The 22759-nt window shown below is 33.7% G+C and overlaps 1 protein-coding gene across 4 annotated transcripts in view; it reads left to right on the top strand.

Moving 5' to 3' along the window:
- The window catches only part of UCHL5 (ubiquitin C-terminal hydrolase L5), a 41023-nt gene extending 19275 nt beyond the window's left edge, over window positions 1-21748 (top strand). For 3 of the 4 annotated variants that reach the window (XM_027610018.2, XM_027610020.1, XM_027610021.2), the window contains 8 exons: window positions 5121-5246; window positions 5328-5389; window positions 5467-5597; window positions 7154-7217; window positions 12355-12457; window positions 13871-13984; window positions 16165-16263; window positions 21503-21748. In XM_027610018.2, coding sequence (XP_027465819.1) covers window positions 5121-5246; window positions 5328-5389; window positions 5467-5597; window positions 7154-7217; window positions 12355-12457; window positions 13871-13984; window positions 16165-16263; window positions 21503-21547 — 744 coding nt within the window. In that variant the 3' untranslated portion in view covers window positions 21548-21748. The remainder of the gene's footprint in view (window positions 1-5120; window positions 5247-5327; window positions 5390-5466; window positions 5598-7153; window positions 7218-12354; window positions 12458-13870; window positions 13985-16164; window positions 16264-21502) is intronic. The other variant, XM_027610019.2, reaches the window with a different exon arrangement.
- The last annotated feature ends 1011 nt before the right edge of the window (window positions 21749-22759 follow it).

The raw sequence follows: 22759 nt of genomic DNA, 5'->3' as shown, positions 1-22759 counted from the left end.
AACACAATCAGGGGGAGTGGGAGAGGGAGAAGCAGGCTTCCCGCGGAGCAGGGAGCCCGATGTGAGGCTCGATCCCAGGACCCTGGGATCATGACCTGAGCCGAAGGCAGACGTTTAACGACTGAGCCACCCAGGCGCCCCAGAAATCATCATGATTTTAAAGGGAATGCTTTTACCATTTTCTTGTTTTGGATAATGTTTACTCAGGTTTTTATTTTTATTTTTTAAAATGTTCTTTCTCAGGTAAGGGCATTCTGTTATTAATTTAGTGAGTGTCTTTATTATGAAAAATTTTCAAATGCTTTTTCTGTACTTACTGTAACGATTGTGTTTATTTTCTCTTTTAATAAATTAGTGCAGTCAGTTATGTTCATGATTTTTCTAAATATTACATCATCCTTCATATCTGGTATAAGCCCAGTTGAACATGATACATTCTCTGTTTATGTACTGTCAGATTTATTATTTGTTTAGTGTTTTGCATTTGTATTTATGAATGAAATGGGCCTTAATTTTCTTTTCTTATAATGGCTTTGATTAGGTTTAGTACTGGGGTTTGCTGGTTTCATGGAATGAATTGGAATTTCCTCTTTTTTTTATAGTTCCAAAGAATTTGTATAAAATTTAGATGATCTTTTTCTTCAGATTTTGATAGAATTGGCCTGTACAGCCAATTCTGGGCTTTTACAGTCAATTCTGGGCCTGGTATTTTCTTTGTAAGTATATGTAACTACTGGTTCAACTTAAAAGATCACTTATTTCTTGACTTGGTTTTGATAAGATTTTTAAAAAATTTCTCCATTTTACCTTAAATTTACAAAATTGTTTCATATGGTTATTAGTATTCCCTTATCTTTTTTAACCTTATTTATTTTTTTAAAGATTTTATTTATTTATTTGAGAGAGAGAGAGAGCATGAGCAAGGGGAGGGGCAGAGGGAGAAGCAGACTCTCTGCTGAGCAGGGAGCCCGTTGCGGGGCTCCATCCTGGGACTCTAGGATCATGACCTTAGCCAAAGGCAGATGCCAACTGAGCCACCCAGGCGCTCAACCTTTTTTTTTTTTTTTTTTTAAGATTTTACTTATTTGTTAGAGAGAGAGAGCATGAGAGGGGGAGGGTCAGAGGGAGAAGCAGACTCTCTGCTGAGCAGGGAGCCCGTTGCGGGGCTCCATCCTGGGACTCTAGGATCATGACCTGAGCCGACGGCTGTTGCTTAACCAACTAAGCTGCCCAGGTGCCCAACCTTTTTTTTTTTATAGTTGTATTCCTGACTCCTAGAATTCTGACTTGCATATTTGTGTGATGGAGGTTTCATATATCCATTAATCTATCACCTTTTATTGTTTCATATCTGCATTAGGGTAGCAATCCAGCTGATCTTGTTTCTGTTTTCAGCCGTCTTCAATCCTTGCTGTAAATTGTCAGACTGAATCTTTCATAATAAAAAAAAACTTTTTATTATGTTATTTCCCTATTAAAAATCTTTTGCTCCTAGGGCAAACTACTAATTGCTCAAGGTCAGTGATTTTCAAGGTAGCAAATGATGCCATACCCTGACCACAGCCATTCTAATACAAACCAGTATGCACATTGTCTCTTGAACATACCATGTAAATTTGTTCCTTTGTTCATACCCTCTCGCTTCCCTGAATGAATTTCCTTCTCTATTCTCTAGGTCCTGTCAAGCTTTCAAAAGTTCTGTTAAAAATTTTACATTCATAGGGGCACCTGGGTGGCTCAGTCATTAAGCATCTGCCTTCGGCTCAGGTCATGATCTCAGGGTCCTAGGATCGAGACACGCATCGGGCTCCCTGCTCGGCGGGAAGTCTGCTTTTCCCTCTCCTCTGCTTGTGTTCCTTCTCTCACTATCTCTCTGTCAAATAAATAAATAAATAAATAAACCTTTAAAAAAATTTTTTTTTACATTCATAGAGAAACCCCTGATACTTCAGTTAAAGATGATTTCTTCCTTCATCATTTTGGTTTTTTATTCATCTCTTTCATGTATGGATTTTTTCTAAATTTTTCACAGGCAGGGCATATACTTTTTTTGTTTTGTGTTTATTTTAGAGTCACCTTCCCTTTAGGAACCCACAGTTTCATTCTCAACCTTTTTTTCCCTTGAGTATAAATAGTGAAAATTTTATTTTATAGCTACAACTCAGTGAAGATTGTAATTTATAATGCAGTACCTTAAACTACTTTAGGAGCATTCCTCTGAGCACCCACCATATTCTTTTATATAAACTATGAAAAGAAGTTATTCTCTAGTCCAGGGGTTATAAGTCAAATGGCTGCAGTATCAGGTTGGCAACATGTATGCATGCATGAATCAGGTTGTGTGTAAGAAATAGGGAGTGAAGAGCCTAGATGAACTAAAGAATATATGTTCTCTCAAAGGAATTCAAACCAAATTCTTAAGGGCCTGGGCCAGCCCTGTCTGTGATCTCTTACTCTAGTCTTCCGTTTCCTGTTAAACTCTACTACTCTTTTTGAAAATGTTGCAAGCCAGAGCATATAATAGAATACTCAGGATAAATTAAAGATTTAAAAAGTTGGGAACTACAAAATAATTTATGCTGCAGTGAATTTTTTGTGACATGAACTAAAGTTAAAGTTCTGCCAAGTAGATGTATATAAGGTGATTTTTATGTGAGTTTCATGAGATGAAAGACCTCTCTAACTCTCTCGTTCACTGTGCATCCCACACACCACAATGTCTGGCACACCGCAGGTGCTTAGTAAATACTTGAATGACTATATGGAGGTACCCTTTTTAAGGTCTTTTTTCTTTTCTTTTTTTTAAGATATTTATTTATTTGACAGAGAGAGACAGAGTGAGAGGGAATACAAGCAGGGGGAGTGGGAGAGGGAGAAGCAGGCGTCCCACGGAGCAGGGAGCCCAACGTGGGGCTCAAACCCAGGACCCTGGGATCATGACCTGAGCCGAAGGCAGACGCTTAACGACTGAGCTACCCAGGCACCCCTAAGGTCTTTTTTCTTTTGGCAATTCTATGCTATATGTAGCATAACCACTTGGTGGTGCTAAACTCATTTTTAAACCTGGAAAGGTATTTTTTATATTCGTGCACACCATGATTACTATTCTTCATACACACACAAAATAAGTTGTAATAAATCATGGACAGTGTGAATCATTATTAACATTGAAGGAGAAATAGTAACCACAGGATATTTGTCTTTTTAAAAAAATATTGAAGTTGATTATACAAAAATTGCATGTTTAATGTATATAACTTGATGATTTTGGAAGGAGTTTTTTTTTTTTCTAATTCTTTAAAAAAGTTTTCTAAAGTGATGGATTACAGATTTGAAGTCCTTAGGTCATAGGAATGTTTGAGAGTATTCTCTGCCATAGCCTCAGCATCTAGCCTGGCGCTGTGTACATTGTGTGTCCTTAATGTGTGAATTTGAAAGAATGTGTGAATGAATATAAATTTTAACTTCATCTAACTTCACTCCTACCAACCCATTCCCAGATAATTTTATCCCAGATAATTTTGGTCCAAGATAAAGGGGCACTGAGTCTTACAAAGTGTTAGTTAACCACCTTTATGAAGTCTCCTTTAGTCAGTGAAATTTTTTCTCCAAATTTACTAAACAACTGTGATTCAGAGAAAAATACATATTAAAAGAAATCAGCAATATTAATTGGATTCTAGACTTCCTGTTAGTTTTCTCTAATTTGTCAATTATAAGATGGTTTTGAGTACAAGATAATATCAGAGAGGAATATCCGAAGTGTGGTGGTATCATTATATTTGTTTGAGAACTGGGTGTAAGAGAATGTTTCTTAGTAGAGAAAGCAGTGTTATCAAGGAATTTTTCAAACATATTGCAGCAAACGATGTAAGATCTAGTGGATTTCACAAGACCTCCAAAGCCTCTGGCAACACAATAAGTAGAGGAATATAAGAATTAAAAAGACAGAAGATAATTGAAAATTTTTCTTCTGAAATCTGGCAGGTTATAAATAGTTTGCTAAATTGTAAAATCATAAGTGAATTAGCATTTTGGAAAGACTCTATTTAGAAAATAGTATTTAATTATAATGTAGTAACAAAATATAGCAATAGGACTAAACTGTATTTTTAAAAATCATTCACCAAATTTAAGTTCAACTTTATAATTAATGTTGCTGGTATTCACACTGATCATCTGAGGTTCTTTCTAGCTCTATAGTCTCAACACTGTATAGGGGCTATAGGAAATATGGAAGAAGCCCTTGTCCACAGTAGGTTATAATCTTGTTAGACCATATATATGTATAGAGCCAGCCTAACATGGTGGCTAAGTGCACAAATTCTAGAATGAGACTATCTGCCTGTTGCTTAGCTCTGTGCCCTTGGGGCAAGTTACTTAACTTCTTTGTGCCTTAGCTTCCACAAATGTAAAATGGGGATAATAATATTACTCCTTCATAGGTTGTTGAGAGAATTAAAAGAATTAATACATGTGAGGTGCCTAGAAAAGTACCTGGCACATAGTAAGTGCTATCTAAATGTTTTTTCACTCTAAAATGTAAGGTCCACATAATTTGTTAAATAAATAGTTAACAACTAGATGACAGCAGTGCAAAGACTATATATGACTGAGCTGAAAAAATGTGTGGACAGTATATATCCTTTTTAGGAACTTGAAGGTAGAAACTAATAGCAGTTGTTGGATAATTTCTCTAAAAGCCACCTAGGTGAGTTGGAGCTTGTGCTGAATACTGAAATATGGGTTAAATTTGGATAGGCAGGACTCAATTTAGGAAGAAGTGTGAATAGGAGGGGGGGACAAGTTCTGTTGATTTAATCAGCTGTGTTTAGATCAGGAAAGATTGGTCTTATTACCCTAACTGGATTGGTTTCACTGATATTATGAGTTTATTTAATTTATTTGGTTTCCTAGTATCCTCAACTCCAGAATTGCAGCAAATTCCTGAAAATACATTAGAATGGAATTAAAGACATTTATTATGTTTATGTTAAGACTATATGAAATACATTTTGAAAACTGTTAACGTTATTCATATTTTGGAGGGCATTGTCATCAGTTAAAAGCTGCTTTTTAAAAAAATAAATTGATAATATTTTTGCTTTTATGTTTTATAGGTAATTAACAATGCTTGTGCTACCCAAGCTATAGTAAGTGTGTTGTTGAACTGTACCCATCAAGATGTCCATTTGGGAGAGACATTATCAGAGTTTAAAGAATTTTCACAAAGTTTTGATGCAGCTGTGAGTATAATCTTATTATTCCTAAAATGCTCTATTTGTGATAGTTCTCTTTTTAATAGGCTACTTTAACAATTATTTTAGATGAAAGGTTTGGCACTGAGCAATTCAGATGTGATTCGACAAGTACACAACAGTTTTGCCAGGTAAAGAGACTTTTTGTTAAATAAACACTTTCTTTTTTGCTTGTTTGTCTCTCACTATTTTTTTTTCTTTACTGTAGACAGCAAATGTTTGAATTTGATGCAAAGACATCAGCAAAAGAAGAAGATGCTTTTCACTTTGTCAGTTATGTTCCTGTAAATGGAAGATTGTATGAATTAGATGGATTAAGAGAAGGACCAATTGATTTAGGTAATCTGGTTTCTGTTCCTGCTATTTCACTTTTGACAAGGAAAAAAGATTGGGTATTCTCCTTTGTTTTTGCCACAATGCTCCTTAGGTTTTTGAAGGGGAAGGTGACTATCAGGTATAATGTCATGAAAACTTAAGCTTTTCATTACTTTATGAGGTTAAATAAGATAGGAAGGACATGTTAACTACTATGGTTCAACTGGGATCTTTAATTTTTTTCTAAGAAAATTTCTTTAACCCATAGATTACATAATTTATTTATTTTTATTTTCCAGTTAACTTAAAAAAGCTGATTTTTATAGTGAATATAAGTTATTCTTGTCATTTTTAACCTGATAAGGGGTAGTAAGCATTTCTTACCATCTTGCATTAAAATATTTTCACTTAGAATTGGATCATTCAGAATCACTTTAATTCAGTGTTTAACAATCTACAAGAAGTGTTTTTCTTTGAAGTTTCTGTTTAAATAGTGTGTTAATATGCTGTCCTTTGGGCCAAAGGGTAGATTTGTCCCAATCCCACCCATCTCTAACCTTAAGCAAAAATGATAAATGGTTAGCAAGGTTGAGGATATAATTGGTGGTTCTGATATAATGATAAAATCATCGACCCACAAAGAAATTTTAACTCCTTATTTTTACCTCATTAAGTTTCCTTTTTTCAAAAATTAGGTTCATTTTTAAGTCCAACGAAACCTGATTTTATTGAACCTAATGTTATCTGCTGTTCATAAAACTTTATAGTTTTTTTAGATTAAAAAATGAACATTGGTTCATTTTGTTTGTACTTTTTGACCATGTCCCCTGCATAGAACCAATAATTTGTCTAATGCAGATTTACGTGTTACCTCTATGTTTAAAAATATTTATTTTTCTGTGTCACAGAAAATTAATAGAATGTTCTTTAAATTCTCTTGAAGTTTTTTGTAGTTTGATGGTTGAGCTGATCTCTGCACTTTCTCTGTTGGCTTCTATCTGGTCACTTATTCTATATTCGTTAGAACCATCAAACACAAAGGACGTAAAAGATAAAGTAGAACAGCCAGTTTGCTATACAACTGGTGCTATGCTAAAAATTATGGTGAAAAGAGGATTAAAACAAGTGGGTAAAATTGGTTTTGCATTATGTGTAGTTTTAGTTTTTTATTTTATAGTTATGATGGTAGGGAGTCAGACTGGTAAGGATTGAATCCTTATTTGCTGCTGACTTGTGCTGATTTTTCTTACCCCTCAGTTTCATTACTGTGAAATGGTAGTTATTCTTATTTCACAAAGTTGTGGATTGTAATGGGATCACTCCCTAATTAATTACTTTTCCAGACATTTGTTCAGTACCTACTAAGTGACACAAGAATGTGGTAATGCAAATTATACTAATGCTTTTTGCCCTTACCTTTACTCCGAAACTAAGAATTGAAGCTTAACATTGTTATGCTAAAAGGATTTTTACCATCCTGAATTTCCCAAAATATTTATAAAACAATATTTTAGACTAACTTTTGAAATAATTTTAATGTTGATTTTATTTGATTTAATTGCTTTCATATTTCTTTCTAGGTGCATGCAATCAAGATGACTGGATCAGCGCAGTGAGGCCAGTCATAGAAAAAAGGATACAAAAGTAAATGCTCAGCTATTCTCACTGGCATAGTAGTCTGGATTTTAAACATTTTTTTTTCAACTTTTATTTTATTATTATTTTATCCATGCTTGTTGAACATCTACTTTTGATTGGATTAATATGTTCAGGAAATCTATTTCAGAAATATTTAAATTCTACAGAGTAATATGTCCTCTAAAGTTAAACATGCAGATCTCCATTAGATATTTTATACAGTTGTTTTGTAGAATTGTTTTTAAACATCTTTTTTTTATTAAATTAAAACTCTTATTTTGAGATAATTATGTATTCACATTCAGTTATAAAAATAATACAGAGAGATCCGGTGTACCCTTTACCCAGCAGTGGTAACATCTTATCGAACTGGAGTACAGTATCAACAGCCAGGTTGTTGCCATTGATACAGTCAAGGTACAGAATGATTTCATAAGCACAAGGATTCCTCATGTTGCCCTTTTAGAGCCACAGCCACTTCCTTCCTCTGTTGCCACTCTCCCCTCCCATCTTTAATCCCAGGTTTAATAATTTTTGTCAGTTAAAGAATGTTGTGTAAATGGAAATGTACAATATGTAACCTTTCTGGATTGGCTTCTTTCACTCAGAATAATTTTCTGGAGATTTGTCCAGGTCACTAAGTACATAAGTGCTTCATTCTTTTCTAATGATGGGTGCTAGTGTATGGTATGGGTAGGATTTTTTTTTTTTTTTTTTGCCTATTTACCCATTGAAGGACATATGGATTGCTTCTAGTTTTTGGCTGTGATGAATAAAGCAGCAAGAAACATTTGTGTACACATTTTTGTGTGAACATAAGTTTTCATTTCTCTGGGATAAATGCCCAGGAGTGCCACTGCTGAGTTGTAAATGGATGTTTAATTTTCTAAGAAACTGCCAGACTCTTCCAAAGTGGCTGTACCATTTTACATTCCTACTAGCATGTATGAGCGATCCAGTTTTTCCACATCCTTGCTAGCATTTGGTTTTGTCAAAATTTTTTATTTTAGCCATTCTAGTAGGTGGGTAGTGATATTTCATTATTGTTTTAATCTGCATTTCCCTGATGACTAATTATGTTGAAAATCTTTTCATGCCTTTTGCCTGTTTTGTAAGTGGATTGTTTTTTGACTGTTGAGCCTTGAGTTTCCTTACATACTCTAGATAGTACTAGTTCTTCATCAGACATGTTGCCTGCAAATACTATCTCCCAGTCTGAAGCCTATCTCCTAATTCTTCCAATACAGTCTTTCACAGAGCAAAAGCTCTTAATCCCAGTGAAATCTAATTTATCATTCTTTTCCACTATGAATTGTTTTTTCTTGTCAAATCTAAGAAGTCTTTGGTCCTAGATCCTAAAGATTTTCTTTTTTCCTAAAAAGTTTATATTTTAACATTTTGCATTTAAGTCTGTGATCCATTTTGAGTTAATTTTTGTACATGTTGTGAAGTTAAATCAAAGTTCATTTTGTTGCCTATGCATGTCCGTTTGCTCTAGTACCCTTTGTTGAAAAGGCTATCCTTCCTCTAGCAGTTTGGTAGAATTATAAAAAACCAGTTGGGTGTATTTGTGTGAGTCTATTTCTGGGTTCACTACTCTGTTCTGTTGACCTGTTTGTCTGCTCTCTGCCAATCCTGCACAGTCTTGATTACTGTAGCTGTATTGTAAGTCTTGAAATCAGATAAACTGATACCCACAACTTTATTCTTTTTCATCAAAATTGTTTTAGCTGTTATAGTTCCTCTGTCTTCCCATATAAATTTTAGTATAATAATCCCATATAAATTTTAGTATAATCTTTTATATCCACAAAAATTCTTGCTGGAATTTTGATAGGAATTGTGTCAAACATTTATATCCATTTGGGGAGAATTGGCATCTTTACTATGATGAGTCTTCCTGTCCATGAACATGGTATGTCTCTCTATTTACTTTGATCTTCTCTAATTTCTTTCATCAGTACTTTGTACTTTTTAGCATACAGGTCCTGTACATGTTTTGTCAGATTTATACCCACATACTTTTTTTGTCTTTTGAGTGATTACAAATGAAACTGTATTTTCATATTTGATTTATTTGATCATTGTTAGTCTGTAGAAACACATTTGATTGTTTTCTTTCTTTTTCTTGCATCCTTTAACCTTGCTGAACTCATGCACCAGCTTTAGAAGTTATCTGTGAGTTCTTTGGCATTTTCTCCGTAATCATGTCATTTGCAAATAGGGGCAGTTTTGGATTTGTCTACTTCTAATTTCAGTTTTAATCAGTTTTTACTTTACATGTTTTGCAGGTCTATTGTTTGGTGCATAAACTAAACATTTATCACTATTTCTTCTTAGTGGATTGATCTTTTTATCATTATGTCATGTCCTTCTCTAGTAATTTTCTTTGTTTTGAAATTTAGTTTATCTCATAGTAATATAGCCAGTCCTACTTGCTTTCTTTCTTTTTTTTTTTTTTAAGATTCTATTTATTTATTTGACAGAGAGAGACACAGCGAGAGAGAGAGAACACAAGCCAGGGGGAGTGGGAGAGGGAGACGCAGGCGTCCCGCGGAGCAGGGAGCCCAATGTGGGACTTGATCCCAGGACCCTGGGTTCATGACGTGAGCCAAAGGCAGACGCTTAACGACTGAGCCACCCAGGCACCCCAGTCCTGCTTTCTTTTGATTTAGTGTTTTCATTCAAGTTGAGATTTTCATCATTTTTAATATGACAAATGATTATAGATTGAAACCTGGACGTTTGTGGTTTTATATAATAAAACACTGGATTTTTTTAAATAAAATTTCTGTTAAGCTGGTTTATATGAGCACTGCTCTGGCCAGGTAAATCAGGATGCTACCTCATTACTGCCAGGTGAGAGTAGAAGTTCAGGCTCCCCACTCTGCTTCCATTGACATCTGAGATGGGAAGAGGTTCCCTGTTATTGCTGGGCAGGGGTGGGAGTTCTGGCCCCAAAGGGGTGTCCACTTGATACTACCCTGGCTGGAAGAAGTAGGAATGCCTTGTTACTCCTTACTACATGGCTTCACTGTTGCTGAAGTGGGGGAGGCTTCTTTACCACTGTATGGTAGTGACTTCCCACTTGGCTTCCCATTTAGTCTCTTCTAGACACTGCAAATAGGTGTCATTCCTGCCCGCAGAGATGAAAGTCCTATCTCCCTACTCAGTCTTTGCTGGTGGGTAGGGTTAGGGCACAGTTTTTTTTCAGTTGTGTTTACCTATGGTAGAGTGGTAATTATCTAAAGGTTTTGTTTCATGAGTCGCCCCTTTCCTATTTGGATAGAAGGAGCAGACTTTTGTTGGTGCTTTTTTTGTCTGTGCCTGTCGGCGTTTCTTAGTTGCTGGCTTCTTTAATTCCAAGTCTAGGCTGTATGAAGGCAAATGAGATAACTCAAGGAGTTCACCACTGTGTCATTTTTGCGTCTTGGTTCCCTAGCTTATCTACCTTCTCTCCACCTTTCAGAATTTTCGTTCATCCTTTCATTTTCTTTTTAAAAATATATATTATGTCTAGTGTTTTTATTTGGTGTTTTCTTAGTGAAAGAAATAAGGAAATGAAGTTCCATTTTATTTTTATTTTTTTATTTTTTTTTAATTTGAATTCATTTAACATATAATGTATTAATTGTTTCAGGAGTACAGGTCTGTGATTCATCAGTCTTACATAATACCCAGGGCTCATTATAACACATACCCTACCCATTGTCCATCACCCAGTTACCCTAACCCTCCATCCCCCTCCCCTCCAGCAGCCCTGTTTGTTTCCTATGATTAAGAGTCTCTTATGGTTTGTCTCCCTCTCTGGTTTCCTCTCGCTTCATTTTTTCTTCTCTTCCCCTATGGTCCTCTGTCTTGTTTCTTAAATTCCACATACCAGTGAGATCATATGATAATTGTCCACAGCAGAGTTTTATTTTATTTTTTAATTTTTTGAAAGATTTTATTTATTTGTTTGACAGAGAGAGACATAGCGAGAGAGGGAACACAAGCAGGGGGTATGGGAGAGGGAGAAGCAGGCTTCCCACTGAGCAGGGAGCCCAGTGTGGGGCTTGATCCCAGGACCCTGGGATCATGACCTGAGCCGAAGGCAGATGCTTAATGACTGAGCCACCCAGGTGCCCCCACAGCAGAGTTTTAAAAACAACATTTTTACATAAGTTCAAAGCACTGTAGTTAATATTGCTCCATATTCTTTCAGTGAATAGAACTATCTATGAGAAACTGTTATAAGTGAATAATGCAAAAACAGGCTTACATTTTCTATATATTCTCATCTTGATTAAGCACCATTTACATAATCTTACCAGTAATTCTTCTAATGTCAATCCTTACCATAAATAAACTAATACTATGAGATGTCTCATTGTGATACTCTGGTATCAGAGTAGTGAAAATAAAACAGCATTCAGAAATTTTGCAACAGGATATAACCGTATTATATTAATAAAATATACAAATATTTTATAATTTATAATGTAAAGTATAAGTGAAATATAAAAATATATTAACTAAAAATTATATCATGACTTGGGAAAAAAATATATAGTTAGGAATATAGTTAATTACCATCATAATGACAGTATAATTAATCCAACAACGGTGAGGTCTTATTTTTTTCTGAGATCTGAATTAAATGATGGTTGCCATGTTTCTTATAAAAGTAGGAAAACAAATATTTTTTATTTCACATGTTTAGTGGTATAATTTTATTTTAGAAGATTTGAAAATATTTGTGGTTAAATTTAGTTTTTTTCTGCAGTTGTAGCCTTTCATATGTGAAAGCTTTATTTATTTATTTTTTAAAAGATTTTATTTATTAATTAGAGAGCGAGCAAGAGAGAAACAGCATGAGAGGGGAGAGGGTCAGAGGGAGAAGCAGGCTCCCCGCTGAGCCGGGAGCCCGATGCGGGACTTGATTCCAGGACCCCGGGATCATGACCTGAGCCGAAGGCAGTCGCTTAACCAACTGAGCCACCCAGGCACCCTGTGAAAGCTTTTTTTAAATGTCAGTTTTCACTGCTAGCCAATTGATAGATTTGTGTTTATCCTAAAGAACCATGGGGTAGTCACAATAGATTATCTTACTTATAATAGTATTACAATTGTTTATTACATTATAAACTTTAACTTTTTTTAGGTACAGTGAAGGTGAAATTCGATTTAACTTAATGGCCATTGTGTCTGACAGAAAAATGATATATGAACAGAAGATAGCAGAGTTACAAAGACAACTTGCTGAGGTTTGTGACCATGTTTTTAGGTGCAAAGTTCTAGTTTATGTCTCAGGGAAAGTATTCTCTCTCTATCTTTGTTCTTTCTCTTTCTTTATTCTTTCTCTTTCTTTGTTTCTTTCTCTTTTCATTTCCTTCCTTCCTTCCTTCCTCTCTCTCTCTCTCTCTCTCTCTCTCTCTCTCTCTCCCCCCCCCACCCCCTTCCTCCCTCTTGATTTGATGAAGTGTCCTGAGTGGTGATTAAGAGAATACACTCTGGAGTCAGGCTGCCTAGATTCAGCTCCTGGCTTTGCCACTTAGTGGATGTATGAATTGGAATATACTTCTTTGTGCTTCAGTTTTTCTTTCTTTTCTTTTTCTTTCTTCCTTTCTTCCTTTCTTTCCTTTCTTTCTTTCTTTCTTTCTTTCTTTCTTTCTTTCTTTCTTTCTTTCTTTCTTTCTTTCTTTCTTTCTTTCTCTTTCTTTCTTTCTTTCTTTCTTTCTTTCTTTCTTTCTTTCTTTCTTTCTTTCTTTCTTTCTTTCTTTCTTTCTTTCTTTCTTTCTTTCTTTCTTTCTTTTTTCCTTTCTTTCTTCCTTTCTCTCTGTCTCTTTCTCTCTCTCTCTTTCCTTTCCCTCTCTTTCTTTCTTTTTTGAGAGAGAGGGCGAGCACATGTGCGTGCAAATGGTAGCAGGGCAGGGAGAGGGAGAGAGACTCTCAAGCTCCATGCCCTGCATGGAGCCCATGAGGGGCTTCATCTCATCATCCTGAGATCATGACCTGAACCTAAATCAAGAGTCAGTCGCTTAACTGACAGAGCCACCCAGGAGCCCCTGCCCCTGTGCTTCAGTTTCTTAATGAAAAATGAGGTTAGTAGTATTTACCTTAGAAAGCTGTTGTGAGGATTAACTGAGATAATATATGTAAGCCACTTAAAACAGACTGACAAATATTACATGCTAAGTGTTAGCAATTAACTATTTAATTTCATTATTATAATTAAGCAAGTTAGAATATATTTCTCACGGAATTAATTGGGTACATTTAGGTTTACATGTAATATTTACTAGTCTGTAATTGATTGTTTTTTTGTAGTAAATATCGGAGAAGATAATTAGTAATAGTACCTTTTTTACATTCCTTTGATGACATTTTCTTAATAGCATATTTAAGCAAATTTATTTTGTAGCTAAGCAAAAGATTGTAGCAATATAGTATTTTGCAGTATAATTTTTTTTTAGGTAAAAATTCCTATGTGTTATTGTAGAACATAGAAATATGGGAGGTACTACTTAGGGCTTTTGTCCTTTAATATTGCAGTTAGACTGGTATTCTGTCACCAATATTAAGAGTAAAATTTGAAAATAATTGTACTGTGTTTATTAAATATTTTGGACTCAAGCCTCAATCATTAGGGTATGCTGTTCCTTTTTCTTTACCCTAAGGAGGAACCCATGGATACAGACCAGGGTAATAATATGTTAAGTGCTATTCAGTCAGAGGTTGCCAAAAACCAGATGCTTATTGAAGAAGAAGTACAGAAACTAAAAAGATATAAGGTATGTTTTCTTTTTTTTGTTCCTTTGTTTTAATATAGAGTAGTATATTTTGACATGAAGGTATGTTAAATATTTGATTTTTCCCCCCATCATTTACTAGTTTTCAGAATTATGAGTTGGTTCCTTGGCACCCCACAAAGGTAACTAGGAGGTTTCTTTCTTTTTAATTTTTTTTGAAGTATCATTATGAACAAATTTTTAACCTATTTGATGTTTCAATTCACTGCAATTAATGATGATCAAATTGTCATCTTTGGCCATTAGGATCCACTTCAAGCCCTAAGTCCTTTTGATATGATTCTCTTCATCTTTGATAGCTTCCTTGATTTCCAGTGTGACAAGATGGTTCAGACTCATCCTGTCCATTTTCTACTTCAGACTTTGATTAGCCATTTTTTTCAAGAAGCCCTGGGTTCTTTTGTTGGGAAATGTTATTTAGAAACCACTCTTTGGATGCTCAGTGATACTGATTAGTCATTATGTCTAGGCCTTTTCAGAGCTAAGAAATAATTTTTGTTTGCTTCTTATTTTAGTTTTGAAGAGAAAATAGAATGTGAATTTGTACAATGTGAATTCAGTCTTCAAATTTAGAATTGAAGGGCTTGGGGCTCCTTACTGGCTCAGTTGGTAGAGCATGCGACTCTTGATCTCAGGGTCACAAATTCAAGCCCAAGTTGGGCAGGGAACCTACTGAAAAAAAAAAAAAAAGAAAGAAAGAATTAAAGGGCTTTATACTTGAAGTTAACCATTTGCATCTCTTCTCTTAAGCTGTGTGAGTTTGGAAATGGTAGTTAACGTCATTTCTCATGTGTATCATAGTAGAAAAAGCATTGTTATTTGAAGCTGAGCTGAAGGCAAGGATTGTCCTTTTTTCTTTTTCATTGCTCACGAAAGCATTAGCATAGTGCTTTGTATCATACTTAACAGCCAATAAATGACTGTTAAATAAAATAAACGAACCTTGAACTGGTACAGTTTCTTCAGTTGGAAGTGGTGTAGGGGCTGGCTCCAGAGTATTCCAAGTTAATGGAGATAGGAAAGTAAGGGATGAAAGCATGAATATTTATCTTCCATTTTATGCGGTATACAAAAATAACTACCCATCACTTATATATTCTTAATTCAGGGTTATTTCATCACTAAGTTTTAATATTAGCCTAAAATAAAACACAAATTAAGTTTTCAGAATCTTTACCTGCTACATTGCTTGAAAATGCTTGTTCAAAAAGGTGAAATGATTCTTACTGCTACAAAATGAACATGTGTTAAGATTTTATTTAATTCATTAATTAATTGAAGGAACCTGTAGTCACAACTAGTTCAAACGAGAAGTTAAAGCAGCTCAAGTTTATATGGAGTAAAGGAATGTTGAAATGAATTTACTGAAGATGGAAACTTTTTTTTTCTATGGGAGAAGGGAAGTAAATTGAACCTCTACCAGAGAGAATATTTAATAGCTCAATGGCAGTGAAAAACTAGAATCACGTAACTTGGGAGGGGTGCTGTAGACAATGCATAGTTTTCACTTGAAGCATAGATCTTTCTCTATAGTCTATCTTCTTCATTAAAAGTTATTCAAAGAAAGATTATTCTTATTTTTTTAAAAAATTTTATTTATTTATTTGAGAGAGAGAGAATGAGAGATAGAGAGCATGAGAGGGAAGAGGGTCAGAGGGAGAAGCAGACTCCCTGCTGAGCAGGGAGCCCGACATGGGACTCGATCCGGGGACTCCAGGATCATGACCTGAGCCGAAGGCAGTCGCTTAACCAGCTGAGCCACCCAGGCGCCCCAAGAAAGATTATTCTTGATCACAAAATAAAGCTGGTTTCATTAGGCGTGACCTGATTATTTGCATAGTTGTAGTAGTAAGAGTATTAATTTATCATGTGGGCTTCTTAAATTTACTTTCATCTTAAGTTTTCATAAATAATTTTAGACTTTTAAAAGTGTTATTTGCTAAGCCAAGAGTAGGAAGCCACACCCAAGAAACTCTTCACATGTTTTATTGTATTGGTCTTTATTCTCAGTGGGGATGGAATCTCATTATTTCTAATATTTTTTCTTATGAGAATGGAAGGTTTTCTCCCATTTCTATTTTGAGTTGGATGCAAAGATCAAAATATCAGAAACTTAGTGGAAATGTAAAGTTAGTGTGGTTTGATATTTGTTTTATTTTCAGATTGAAAATATCAGAAGGAAGCATAATTACCTGCCTTTCATTATGGAATTATTAAAGACTTTAGCAGAACACCAACAGTTAATACCACTAGTAGAGAAGGTAAGTGTTTTACTGATGAATACTTAAATTAGATTTAGATTCCCCCAAAACAAGGTGTTTTTTTGGTTTGAGTAGAGGTAAAATTTGTTGAAGCATTCCTATGTTAATTTTTTTTGCATTTATCTATTGTTTTATATTCTAGATGAGCATTAGTTTAACCTGATTTTTTTTTAGTTCAGCCTGATATAAAATCAAAATAAGGAATTGTCCCATTGCTTTAGTCTTCCCAAATCTTTAGTGTTAAGAACTTAGGTTGTACCTAATATTAGAATAAAATTTAAAACTTTTCCTGTCTTTAAGCTGAAAGCAAAATTTTTTTTAAGATTTTACTTATTTATTTGAGAGAGAGAGAGAGCAGTGGGGAGGGCCAGAGGAAGAGGGAGAGAGAATCTCAAGCAGACTCCATGCTGAGTGTAGAGCCTGATGTGTGGGGCTTGATCTCATGACCCTGAGCTTATGACCTGAGCCAAAAGCAAGAGTCGGACACTTAACCAACTGAGCCACCCAGGCACCCCTAAGTTGAAAGCAACTTTTTAATGTTAACAATTGAAATAATAGATTCCTTGTTATTTAATTTAGGAAAAATTTGAATTATCATAGAATTTAAAACTAGAATGGACATTGAAGGGGGAAAAAAATAACTATAGCCTAGACTAATAAATGGGTTTTTTTATTCATTCCTAAGCTAGCATTCTTTCTGCCAAAGAAAAGCTCACATAGGTTTGTGAAAAATTCTGATTTCTAAGATTTTTTCTTCTTCAGTATAAGACACTTAAATATTAATTGTATAATTGCAATGCAGTTAAATTGTTTTTAAGTTTATATTGTAAATCAGTGTTTCTGAACGTGACCATCACTGGATACTCTTTAAAATACATGTTACCTGGCCCCTCCCCAGATATTCTGATATAGGGGAAGGAATCTTTAATAAGTTACCCCAAGTGACTCTAATGCAGCTGGTTTGTGTACCACATTTTGAGAAACACTTTGAGAAGACACTACTAGGCAAATAAAAGTTTGGGCCATTAACTTAAGAGCAGAGTACATGGTAGGTATGTGTTTCTTATTAATTTTAAAGTTTCTGAAGCAAAGATACATTTCAACCCAGCCTTTTTGTATCATCATAAATAATAGGAAATGAGAATTGAGGTTTTTGTGTATACCTTATTACCCAGATCCTGAAACATGTGCTTCTGCTTTTAGCACTAAGTGCACAAATTATTGCAGAAAATTGCTAAGTCTTCTCTTTTCCATACAGATTTTTCTGTTCATGTATCCCATGGTGTTATTTCAAGATGGGAAACTGATTTTAAAAAGTTTTAGATTAACATTTAGGGTTCTGTGATTCTCAGAAGTTCCTAGATACTGTGTTCTTTGTATGAAACACTATGAAATATTTCTCTATTAAAAATATTAAAATAATATATTGTTGTGTTAAATCATATGATCTGTTGCATCAGATTCAACTATAGATAAATATTACTAAAGGCCAAATGTTATTAGAGAAATTTAAAATTGGTCTGTGAATAAACTTTTTGGTGCAAATTAGGAAAACGACTATTCTTGTTTGATTTTAATGACAGTATATCCCCAGATTTTTTTTGAAAGCATAATTGGAGAACAAGCATTGAACTGTAATTTCTTACTTCACATTTTGGACACAGGGTGGCAGTATGTGAATGCCTGGTGTTAGTGGGACACCAGCTCAGTGTGTTCTTGTGTTTACACCTTTTTTTGAAGGGATAGTTATTGATCTACTTTTGCCTATTTCTTCAGACTACTCTTTGATTAATAATATTGCATAAGCAATATTGAGGTTACATTTATTCCTTGTGTATATACAATATCTGTTATCCCCTAAGGAATTCCCTTAAAGGAATCAATCTGTTATCCCCTAAGGAATATCCCCTAAAGAATATCCCCTAAGGAATATAAAGGAATTCAGATGCATTATTTGATTAAAATTTTTGAAATTTTAAAATTATTCATCATTTATCTAGCTGTAAGTATATTCTAGGACTTCTTACAGTCTATAGATATACGTACAACTAAGATATACTCTTCTCTCTTAAGCAGTTCATGATGTAGTTGGGGAAAGGAATAAATAATTATAGTATCATGCTGAAATAGGATTGTTCTGATAAGTGCCAGAATCAACAACATGCTGAAAGTCCTGGGGGAGCACAGGGTGGCTCCTTAATAGCCTTATGCCACTTGAAGTTTCACATCCATAAAATTTTAAATCTGTGGTTAGAATCAAATGCTTATTCTCTACCAATAAATCAGCTTCCTTAAGCATAAATGTATTTTGTTCATCACAGTTTGAAAAAAAAATCATTATATCATATTGAATATTACTTTCTACAGATAAACATGTTACAAATGAAAAAACAATAATGATGAGATTTTATAATTATATACAATACAAAGGCTTTAATAGTGATAATTGCTTAATAGTAATACTTCTAAGAAAAATAACATGTAGAATTCAGAAATGGATAAGTTGAAATTACTAAGAAATTAATAAGTTTAACTGTTCCTCCCCCCACCCCTCGGTCCCCTATGCCAAGGGAAAGTAGAATAAAGGAACAAATTATAAAAGAAGTAGAAAGAACCAAAGAGGAAAGATGTGGCTACTCTTGGCAGTGATGTCAATACCAAACCTGTCCAGGATCAGATCTCTGAGTAATTGAGATAGTTGCTTAGAGCCTGTAATGGCATGAAAGTATTTGAATTTGAACATCTTTTTATTTTACAGAATAATAAAGAAAAGATCAAGACTTTGATTCTCCTGAGAGCGTATGGCTATAATGAATTAGATTAAGATCTTACCTTTTATAAGTATTTTTGTTATATGAGGCTTCTTCTCTTTTCTGAGGAGTGAATATACATTATGTAATACCTGCTTGGGAAATAGCCTAAAAATACATAGTTATAAAACTTCTTGTGCCATATACCAAATCTTAACTGTGAAACTTTTGCTGAGTTCAGGTATACTCAGTAAAATTCTTTTAATATTTTTATCTTAACCTAGTAATTCTGGATCATTGTCTATCCCAGGTTTTTAATAATCACCAATAACCTACCATAATATAAAATCATAGAATCAGTTGCTATGGGACTCAAAGCACCTTCAAAATACTGAATTTTGTCCACATTTTACTAAGACATTATAATTCAGTTGGTAATAATCTTTAGAACTGGGGCGCCTGGGTGGCTCAGTCGGTTAAGCATCTGCCTTCGGCTCAGGTCATGATCCCAGGGTTCTGGGATTGAGCCCCACATTGGGCTCCCTGCTCCATGGGAAGCCAGCTTCTCCCTCTCCCACTCCCCCTGCTTGTGTTCCCTCTCTCTCTCTCTCTCTGTGTGTCAAACAAATAAATAAAATCTTTAAAAAATAATAATAATCTTTAGAACTTACTTTTTCTATTCCTTAATAGAAATAAGGTAGAAGAATAGTTGGTATTCACAATAATACCGACATTGATATCTGTGATTACAGAATTATCTGATTTGAGTCAGTGAGTTTTGATGTTTCATTGACATACTGTATAGAATGTAACAATGTACCTTTTTTCCATGCTATGTAGAAATGTAATATTGTTTTTTATTTGTAACAAAGGCTGAACAGAATACAGGCTTTTGGTTTTAAATCGCTGGTGCAAATTTAGCTGGTGCTTTTAGGCAAGTTACTTGCTTATAGTTTCCATCTCTTCATCTGTAAATTACGAATCATACCTACTTCACATTCTTGAGGACTAAATATCTATAAAGTACTTAAATGAGTGCTCAATAAATGGTAATTATTGTTAACTTATTTCGCTTATTCTTAATTTTATCTGAATTATATAGTTTAATAAATTATATAGTTTAATAAATATATCGTTTAATAAATTTTATCTGAAATATAGTTTAATAAATTATAATTTAATAAATTATATAGTTTATCTGTATTATTTGCTCATTTAATTATATTATAAAATTTATGTCATAAACCAGTAAGTTTATTTTTGTTAATCCTACTAAACATTCTGTATATTCAGAGTATATTTAGAGATCAATATGGGAAAAGTACATATTTTTATTTCAAATTATATCTGAAATTAAATTGTATTTTTATTTGGAAACAGAACTTCTTTGTTAAAAATCATATACATATCAAATTATAAATTTTGCTAACTAAAAATGTTCATGCAAGCAATTTTATTTTATATGATACATATAACATTTCTTCTTAATATATTCTAAGGCATAGCACTTTATTTTATCATATAGTTGTATAATAATTATACTACCTAATACATTATAAAAATATTGTAGTTGTTCTAATTACCCTATTTTTTAATCTAAGGAAGTTTTTTTTCTTAGTTGTATAATAACAAAACTCTATTTGTTCCTTTCTGATTCAATTGGCATAGTGGAAAGAACATTATATTCTAGTACTCTAAGATCGTATTTCTCAAAGTGTCATCTGAGGACCAGCGGAATTGGTATCCTCTAAAAATTTATTAGAAATTTAGAATCTCAGGCATTTTATTGAATCAGCATTATAACAGGGTCCCCAGATCATTGGTCTGTACGTTGAAAAGCACCACTATAGAACAGGTGTCTTTTGACCTCTTGAGGTTCTGTTTTATGCTAGCTGTGTGACTTTTGTCAAGTTTGAGATCTATAAGCTGTCTTTCTCATCTGCTGAAAAACAGAATAGAATTACTGGGTTCAAGCTATATAATTGTTATGAGGATTGAATGAAATAAGGTAAGAGAGCATTTTTTAAAAAGGTTCTATAAGTAATGTTTATTAATACTACAGATATGTGATCCTTTAGTGATATTCTGTTAAACTCATTCAAACATGCAGAAACTAATATGAGATTTTTCTTATACTCAATTTGAGAAATGGGCGCATATGTAAATATATCGTTTTGAAGTATTTATGAATGAGTATGACTTTGTGGCATGAGTAATTATGTATATTTAAATTATTACAATTATATTTCAACTGCAGATAAGAAAGAACTATAAACCACACATGATCCTTTTTTACTGAGGGCAAAACATAACTATAAGTGGTCCAGCAGTAGTTTGTTGCAAGTCTTGAGTTATGAAAGATAATGCTCTAGAAATCTTAAAAACAATGCATTTCAAGCCTTTTAGCTTAAGAATGCCCACTTACACACATTTTAACATGATCTAAAATGGACTTTTAAGATTTATAGAATACTATCTTTAACTTCTAGGCAAAAGAAAAACAGAATGCAAAGAAAGCACAGGAAACCAAATGAAGAAGATGCTTTGGGATGTATACACATTTCTGCTTCTGCACTTATTTTCATGGAAACCATTAAGTATAAGGAACTTTGAGCATCATCCTAATTGACTCAGTGCACGTTTGGCAATAGTACCAGTCTGTCTTGTCTTTAATGCATGGATTCTTTCCCTACCTGCATCATGTGCATGTAGTGCATATTAAATAAAAGTGATATTCAGAGTGCTTGCCCAAATTCCGTTATTTGACATTGGATCTGAGAGCTTCTGCTATTGGTTCTGTGGATATACACTATCATAATGAACCTAGGAATTACAAAATGTTATTCTCAACCTGTAATTGTTATAATTAATCTCTCAATCTTTTAGCTCAGTTACATGCTTAAAATTTATGAATGTCAAATCTTGATTAAATTAGATCTCTTGTTTCTCCTCATCATTAATGAAAAAGATCAGTATTTGTCTATGATATCTAAACATTTTGAGGATTTTAAAACTGAATTTTATCTTGAGAAAGTATGGTTTTAATGCAGATCATTTGAAAAAGACAAAAGTATAGTTTCTAGTGATTTTTACTGCTGCTGGTAGAAAAAGTAATAAACATTCAGTTTATTTTAGCAGACTTTCTTTAAGTGTTTGGGATTATTTATTATTAGAATTATTTCAGGAAGGTGTGATTATTATGCTTCAAAGCAGAATTTCAGGTTAAGAACAAATCTTAAAAGATTTTTGGTGTTACTCTCAGTCTGGCAACATTTTTCAGGCTGCTAAGCTGTATCTTTGTAAAAAATCAGAGGTTTGACAATTTAGGCTATCTGCTTTTTTAAAAAAATAGGATGTGGTGGTGGAGGATTCTTCTATGCCAATTTGAATGAAATTGGCACAGCCCAGTAGTTTCAAGAACCATGTACAGTTCGTTCACAATGGAATTTTTGAAATTACTTTTGGGAGTTGCTTTGTTTTTTTTTGTTTTATGCAATAATTGTATTCTTGCTCCTAATCTTTTCCAAGTTAAACTTTAAAGGAGATTTTATGGAACTTCTTTTTATAAAGGAAATTATCTACTTTTCTTTCTTACTAGATACATTTCTGAAATTGATACATGACTTTTTTTTTAACAGTTTATTATGGTAAAGTTTAAACATACATAGAGCAACTGCTTATTCATCTTCTAGCTTCAAACACATGAATTTTTTAAGGATTATTTTAAAACTTACTACATTGTGGTA

Source organism: Zalophus californianus, chromosome 10 (assembly GCF_009762305.2).
Source record: "Zalophus californianus isolate mZalCal1 chromosome 10, mZalCal1.pri.v2, whole genome shotgun sequence".
Lineage (NCBI taxonomy): Eukaryota > Metazoa > Chordata > Mammalia > Carnivora > Otariidae > Zalophus > Zalophus californianus.
The sequence above is the reverse complement of the archived record's forward strand: the minus strand, read 5'-3'. Positions and strand labels throughout refer to the sequence as shown.